We start from the raw sequence: 7,500 nt of genomic DNA on the forward strand, positions 1-7,500 counted from the left end.
AAAAAAATATTCCACTGTGTTTATGTTTAGTCTTCTGACCTTAATAGGGTGAGGAGGGACCATTTTTTCATTCCACCTGATAGCATAATTGCCCAAGTTAGTGATTCTAAAAATGTGGTGCAGTACAAATGCTGGGATGCTCACAAGCGTTATTTCAACCAGATCCGAGTTGAGACTCAAACTCAGAATCTCTCAAACAGGAGCATACATGCTAACCAATAGTCCACTGCCCAAAAAACAAAGTTGGAATGTGCTAAAATGATTTTCTGGGTTTCAACTTTAGCAATATTTGTCAATGAGTTTTCTATTAAAAGGATGATTTTTTTCTGTCCTTGCTGCAAGATAGAAATCTTGATTTATTTGTAATAGTAGTAATTCAATCAATTACAGGGATTTAATTTAATCTAAAAATGAGGATTCAATCAACGCCAGTGACATATTACACTATTAATTAACAGATGCTAATAACCTTATATATTAAAAAGGTATGTATATTTCATAAGAACCGGATGATTACGGTATGTTCATCTCTCTTTAAAGCTTTGACTTGGTCACAGTGCAAATGTGAACCAGTGTGATTATAAACAAATGAATGAGCCAATGAATAAGCAGCCAGTTATACTTTATTGTCTTGTCTCGCGTGATGTCCAGCTGCAATCAGACTCAATGAGATTATCACACATTATCAAGGCTGGTTATTTGTGATTATATTTTGGAATTAAAATCATCTCAAAACGACCTGCAAGAATGTCATATTTTGTTTACGCTCCTAAATATTAGGAAAATATGTATGAGAACCTTGATTGGACACTGCATGCCTTTTTCTTTTTCTTTTCTTTTTTAATTGTGTAAAATGAATTCACTTTTAAATCTGCAAAAGCACCTGATGTTCTTGGAAAATAAAACAAAATATATATCTATTTTTAAACAATGTATTGATTGGTGTTAATGACCCATACATATATTGTCTTGTGTGCTGCAAACTCAATTTGTAGTGGTGAATCGACAAAATCTAAATTGTCATTTTGGTCCAAAAAAAAGGCCTGAAAAGGAATTTCCACAATTTCGGTAAAAAAACGTAATCCTGACCGAATGATGAAGTGTTGACGCACAAGTTGCGCATTAGAAGAAGGACTCTCTGCACAGCGGACACGTCGACTTGTTGCTGGATGTGAACCATTTGTACTGCAGACAGGAAAATAGAAGACACAAGGCAGAGTTACAATTAAGGATGTTTGATACCACTTTCTTTTTAGACCGATACCACTAGTACTTTTGACACATACAATTTTACAAAAAAAGAATAAGCAACGACAGAACATTTGAAAGAAAGACCTATAAATCCCAATATTGTATTTTTCCTTCATAATGCATGAAATTAATGTCAATTTTCTATTCTTCTCATTTCTAGTTCCTGATGGTAAAACGGCCACATCGGTTGCTGTCGCAAGTCCCGATACCTGGCAAAGATACTCACCCATCCCGAGTTCCAATATGACATAAAAGTGCTGACTTACCAAACACGCCGAGTGGAATTTCTTCTTGCAAGTGCGACAGGCCTTCTTCGGCAGCGAGTAGTTGGAGCCGTGGATAACCGAGAAGCAAATCATACAATCCTCGATTCCCTCGAAACGTTTGTCCACGTTGTTCTTCCACAGTGCCAGGCCTTCCATTATGCTGCCGTTCTAAACACATTCAGTGCACCTTTGTCAGGCTCCGCTGCGTGATGCTCAACGTCAAGAGAAGCTTTATGCGCAAGGCAGGTACGCATACATTAACATTGGCCAAAATTAACACGTGTACCCGCACCCGAGAAACCCCACAAATGAAAGCATAACTGCTTGTGTATGTATAGCATAGCCACGTGCTAATACCTGATGTGTGAGGTAGGTGCTGAGCTGCAGCATCCAGTTCCTCCACTGCTGCACAGAGACGCCCACCCGCCTCCCGCTCTCCACCACGACGGAACCCAGAGGGTGGCTCTGCGGCAGCTGAATCACCAGCTCGATGAAAATCTCGTCCACGGAGTAGGTAGCTATCACCTCTCGCGCGGCAGAGCGAGCTTTTACCTGTGGGGTGCGAGTACACAGGAGTTACCATCTAAAAACTGTTGGCTCAAACGCTTGGGGTTGATCGTTTAAAGAGTTGGGTCAAATGAATAACACACAAAACAATCCAAAAAATGGGTTTTGGGTTATGCTTTTGACCCAAATTTTTTGGTTTACATGCGTAACCCAAAATGTTGGGTCAGTCTAAAAAAAATAAAAGGGGGGGGGGGGTTGATGGGTTATTAATTAGGCCAACTTTCTGGTTAAATAACCCAAATCATTGGGTCGATCCCCCCAAAAAAGGGTTATTCATTTGACCCAACTTTTTAGTTTAAATAAATAAATCAAAGCGTTGGATTGGTCCCTTTTTATTTTTTTACGCAAATTTTTGTTTTTCATGTACAATCCAAAAAGTTGGGTCAGAGTTTTGTTTTTAAATAAAAGGGCTGTTTGGTGGGTTATTCATTTGAACCAAACAATGGGCCAGTCCCTTTTTGACTCAATTTGGGTTATTTTTGACTCAACTGATTTTAGAGTGCATCCTCCTTAAAGCAATACCACACATTGGACTCAAGATTAGGCGCACCAAGAACATTATATGAGAAAATAGAAAGCTAACTCGTACCCAACAAAACAGCGGCTAACCTTACCGTCATGTTTTCAAACATTTGCGTACTGCTGTGGACGGACGAGATCTCCTGCGCCGACAGCACTGGACTGACGTATTTGGTGGTGAACTTCTCCACGGTGGCACTCACGCGCTTTTCCTGACTATTCCACCACAGTCGCACCATAGCGGGCAGGTCCTGCACCGTGTCGTAGTAAACGCTGCACGCCAGGTGGGGAAGCTCCAGCTCGATGTTATCTCTTTCTGTGGGAGTAGGAAAGATGGATGAGTCGCACATTCTGTCGCCACTGACTGCTCGTCGTGTCCTTACTGTCAACCGCCAAACTTAGATTCTCCGTGAAGTAGGTTTTGGAGTCTCTGGTTTCTGCTGCTTGGCCCGGCAAAACAGGATTCTCAGGCATCAGTTTGAAGAGGTGAAGGAGGAGCTTGTTTAGGGAGCAGGTTTTCTTAAGATACTGGGCGTAATGGGCACGCAGCTGAAAATGAGTCCGAATCGTCAATCAACAGCGACCCCCCTTGAAAGCTCGTTCCCCCGCTAGAGATAATATTCACATGACGTCATTTGCCTCACGATGTGCGCCGTTCACGGGTCCATGGAATGTCGAATGTTAACGTCCGAAATTACAAAGATAAATCGAAAGGATTTCCAACCAACAAAGTCTACCAAAGTGTGTTCTGACCATTTTGATTAAGGTGTCATTGTAAGATGGTAAAAATGCAATTGTGATATATGTGAGCCGCTAGGCTAAAAATAGATCTGGTGGTCAAGATGTTAGATATCTCTCCAAATACCCTCCTTCAAGTCTCTTATTTTCCTTTCGCAGCAGCCCAAACGTTGAAATTGTTGTTAAAGTGTACAAAAATAAGTGACAAATCAATCATGTTGTTGTTGTTGTAAACATGCCAGCGATAGAAGCTAGCGCGGTCAGCGAACTAGCTAACTTGGTCTAAAAATAACCCGAGATTCTTCACCTCAAATTCACAAATGATAAACGCACATAGCAACCAATAAAAGCCAAAAGCACAGAAGAATGCCCGTGTTTTGGGAGCCATCCTACCTCAGAGCATACGTGATGTCGCCACGTAGTCCGGCGTAAACTCAATACAAACATAGCCGAGTCCGCTGGAAAGTTGACCCACCCAAGTTGAGAGGCGGACTCGCGATCCCGCGACGTCAGTGAATACTATCGATATCCCGTCCCACGCTATAGCTCGGATATTTCTTACGGGTTATTAAAGAAAGTCTGAATTTGAACTTGGGACTCACGTGGGAGGGCGATGACCTGAAAAAGGTGAGAAGCAGCTTCCAGGCCAGCAGGTAGCCCAGGGCGCACGAGTACTCGACGCTGTGAGGCGACACCACCGCAAATTCTCCAACTTGAAGTCCGTCCAGGATGCTATCACACAACTCCTCGCAGGTTGACAGCACTGCCATCAAAGCGCACGGAGGAGACCTGAACAGAACACAGGAAGCCGAGTGATTCTTGACTTTGGATGACACAACTTTTTTGGACTTACAGGCTTGGCTCGTCGTCCTCGTCTTCAGACTTGCTGCCGTTCCCTTCGCCATCACATTCAGGCAGCTGAGGCATGACCCTGGAGTGACAAGATGGCATCTCCTTTTAGGTTCATAAAATATTCACTTTTTTTTTTCTGATTATATACAATAGAATCATTTAGAATGCTTGCAAAAAATATTAAGTACATGCAATGATTGCCTGGCTAGCAAGATGTTTTTTTTTTTAAAGAGTTCATTCGGAAATGTCATCATCATTGCTCTTTTATTTATTATTATTTTTTATTATTATTATTATTATTTATTATTTTTATTTTTTTGTGTGTGTGTGTGTGGGTGAGTATGTGTATGTGCGTGCGTGCGTGCGTGCGTGTATTTGTTAGCTCACCAGAAAACCTATTATAAAAAATCTCATACCGTTCACCTAAACCGAACACCAGGAGACCCGAGGGGACCAAAGAAAACCAAGATGTTCTTACTTTGCCAACAAGTGGTAGACGGTGACTTGAAGAGGTCGAGCCTTAAAGACGAGCAGAGGACAGAAGGTGTTAAGGAGCGTCTGAAGAGCCGGCGGCAGGTTGGTCTTCTGGCCTGCGACAAATTTCGCCGGCAGGGAGTTCTGGTTCAGCTGCTGCACGGGCGCGTAGTTCAGAGCCAGGCCGAGCGACTGCAGCACCGCCAGAGGGAAGACGGGGTCGTCGGGTTCCTTGAAGGCATCTGCGCTCGGACAAGATGGCAGATGAAGCGAGTCGAAGCGGTTTTAATGAATCTGCTGCGCTCACGTTGAAAATAGCAACAAAGGTAAGACTTACCTGTGATCTTGACAGGCATGGGTAACAACAGGTTGTAGATTCCTTCCACAAAAAAGTCTTTCCATTCCGCCACCAGTTCTGACGGCAACTTCTCCTGGGCATCAGGCGGGGGCGATGCAAAGAACCGGCTCAGGTTCACGATCAGAGTAGCGCTCTCGCACGCAAACAGCTGCACCCGCGGATTCCACAGGCTGCTCACGTTGTCGCTGGACACCTGAGAAGAGAAACGAGCCGGCGGATGAGATGCCAACATATGGAGGGGGGGCCGACGCGAGCTCACCTCCAACCAGGCTAACATAGCGCAGAGTAAGAAATCCCACTGGCTATTCCCGAGTACTGATGGGCGGCGCGTCACCAGCCAGGACAGGAAGCGCATCAGTTCCACTGTCAGGTTCAGCTGTTGCGTCGTCGCTTTAGAAAGGTCACTGATGAACACGGAGGCAAAAAAAAGCATTTTAAGACACAATTACCAGACACTTCTTTTAATACATCTCAGATCCTGTACAAGTCAGAACTGTATTGATTTTTTTAAATCAGACGTTTAAGTTTTGGTCGCTGTTTGTTGTGTATTCATGTGGACAAGGTGCAGAGTCTGGGGCTGTTTTTTTCCCCAACTCTCTTCCTTTTTCATCTGAGAACCAGGACGCCATTTTGGGAGGCTTCCCATTCTGTCTCCCTCTGTTGGTTATTATATTTGTTATGTCCCTTGAACACGTTGTAACTTTTACATTTTCGTTAAATCTTGTGGTACAACTGACAATAAAGCTATTCTTCTACTTCTAATATTAAAAGAGTAAAATTCATCATATATACTTACGATACACAGAGTATAATATTGCATTTTTTTAAATTTGATTTCGATGATCATAAAAATTCTCTATTTACCATCTCAAAACTATTTTCTCCACAAGTTTCCTATCTCAAACTGGCGTACAGTATCACATTAGATTGTCTGCTTCGTCTGTCCTTCCTTCCTTCCTTTCCTCGGTCTCTCCTTTGGTCTCTTGAGGTCTCCCTGATTTGTTGGAATTTGGATGTTTCTGGGGTTGGTGAAGGACTCTGTGTTCGGTTTAGGTGAACGGTATGGGATTTTTTTTAATAGGTTTTAGGTGAACTAATGAATACACACTCACAAAAAAAAATTTGTAAAAAAAATAATAATAATAATAAAAAAAAAAAGGAGAGCAATGATGAAAAAATTAAATTACCGAATGAACAATACAAAAAGATTGTATAAGAAATGTTGTGGCTAACGACTGTTACCTGCCAAAGAGGAACCAATCCTCCTTGTGGCTCCTCCACTCCATCATGATGGACAAGATCGCCGGCACCACCTCGTCCTCCACTTGCGTGTCAGCTTGCAGACAACACAGCAGCACCGCTACGCTCCCGTACACATCTGGGACAAAAACAAAACAAACAAGAAATGTGTTGTCGGTCTTGCTTGACTGAAATGAGGGGGGCACACATTGTGTTAAGTCTTTTTTTTTTTTTACTGTCATCTTCTTCCCAGTTGATGATTCCCGCCATTGCCAGGGCGACCAGAGTCTGTCGCTCTTCCCGCGTCATGATGGGGCAGAGCACCTGGAGCGTGCTCAGTTTGCTCGGCGACACCGGCAACAAACTGAACCGTGAAAACAAAAGACAACATAAAAATCTTCTCAATTAAAGCCATCCGGAACGAAAAAGATATTCATTACTGCAATTGAATTGTCACCTATCCACAGAGTCGTACAGCTTCCTCAAGCTTGCGCTATGAGTGGCTGCCAAATTGTGAGCGCCGATGTAGCTTTCCAGCGTCAGGGACCACAGACCACCAAGCTCGACTGATCTACAGGGTAAATACATGCCGTATATCATTTGATGCTGCTGCATGAGAAGCTTATTTACATTTCTTGCCAAGCCAATGAAGCAGCTGTAAGGAGTAACTGTTTTGCTCTTTGACTCTCCCTCCAGCGAAGTAGGATAAATACTTCTGCTCATCTACGGACACCTTGTTTGCTTTGTCCGCTACGCACTAAAGCACCAGTAGGGAATAGAATGTTGCACTCCTTGCTTCTCGCTTATTAAATATAACTACTACCTTATCTAAATGCAAATCATAAGGCGAGAGTTTCTTTTAAACTCTAAAACCCTCCATGCATTGAAATAATCTCAAAACCCATCACTATAAACGTATTTATTCAGAGTAACTGTTTGTTTGTTATTTAGTTGTCGTTTTTCTTCTCCGTTTTGAGATTTTCTTCAGGGTTTGAAAGGCATTGAAAAGCATGGGACCAACATAATGTATGGAGGGGGGGGGGGCATTTACCAATTAAAGTGATACAAGGTCAATATTATACATTATTTTATTATACAAGCAAGTGTTCCAGGATAACAATTGTTTATTTGACTTATGGTGGCTTTGAAAGTATTAAGCTTGTCACAAACAACAAAGTGACTCTGACCTCGAGTAGAGGACCTCCAGCAAATCTGCGCTCGTAACCAAGTCATGCA

General features: G+C 42.7%; 1 protein-coding gene across 2 annotated transcripts in view; it reads right to left on the minus strand.

The window, feature by feature from the left end:
• ltn1 (listerin E3 ubiquitin protein ligase 1) overlaps nucleotides 1-7,500 on the minus strand; it is a 15,787-nt gene that overhangs the window by 77 nt on the left and 8,210 nt on the right. For both annotated transcript variants that reach the window (XM_086057699.1, XM_086057698.1), the window contains exons 19-32: nucleotides 7,452-7,500; nucleotides 6,722-6,835; nucleotides 6,501-6,628; nucleotides 6,268-6,403; nucleotides 5,285-5,429; nucleotides 5,005-5,218; nucleotides 4,672-4,909; nucleotides 4,195-4,272; nucleotides 3,944-4,130; nucleotides 2,987-3,152; nucleotides 2,699-2,919; nucleotides 1,875-2,069; nucleotides 1,518-1,685; nucleotides 1-1,185 (exon numbers count right to left, since the gene is read on the minus strand). The exon at nucleotides 1-1,185 is cut by the window's left edge and continues 77 nt beyond it; the exon at nucleotides 7,452-7,500 is cut by the window's right edge and continues 102 nt beyond it. In XM_086057699.1, coding sequence (XP_085913825.1) covers nucleotides 1,123-1,185; nucleotides 1,518-1,685; nucleotides 1,875-2,069; nucleotides 2,699-2,919; nucleotides 2,987-3,152; nucleotides 3,944-4,130; nucleotides 4,195-4,272; nucleotides 4,672-4,909; nucleotides 5,005-5,218; nucleotides 5,285-5,429; nucleotides 6,268-6,403; nucleotides 6,501-6,628; nucleotides 6,722-6,835; nucleotides 7,452-7,500 — 2,102 coding nt within the window. In that variant the 3' untranslated portion in view covers nucleotides 1-1,122. The remainder of the gene's footprint in view (nucleotides 1,186-1,517; nucleotides 1,686-1,874; nucleotides 2,070-2,698; nucleotides 2,920-2,986; nucleotides 3,153-3,943; nucleotides 4,131-4,194; nucleotides 4,273-4,671; nucleotides 4,910-5,004; nucleotides 5,219-5,284; nucleotides 5,430-6,267; nucleotides 6,404-6,500; nucleotides 6,629-6,721; nucleotides 6,836-7,451) is intronic.

Source organism: Leptonotus elevatus, chromosome 16 (genome assembly GCF_054856555.1).
Source record: "Leptonotus elevatus isolate MCC_2025b chromosome 16, RoL_Lele_1.0, whole genome shotgun sequence".
Lineage (NCBI taxonomy): Eukaryota > Metazoa > Chordata > Actinopteri > Syngnathiformes > Syngnathidae > Leptonotus > Leptonotus elevatus.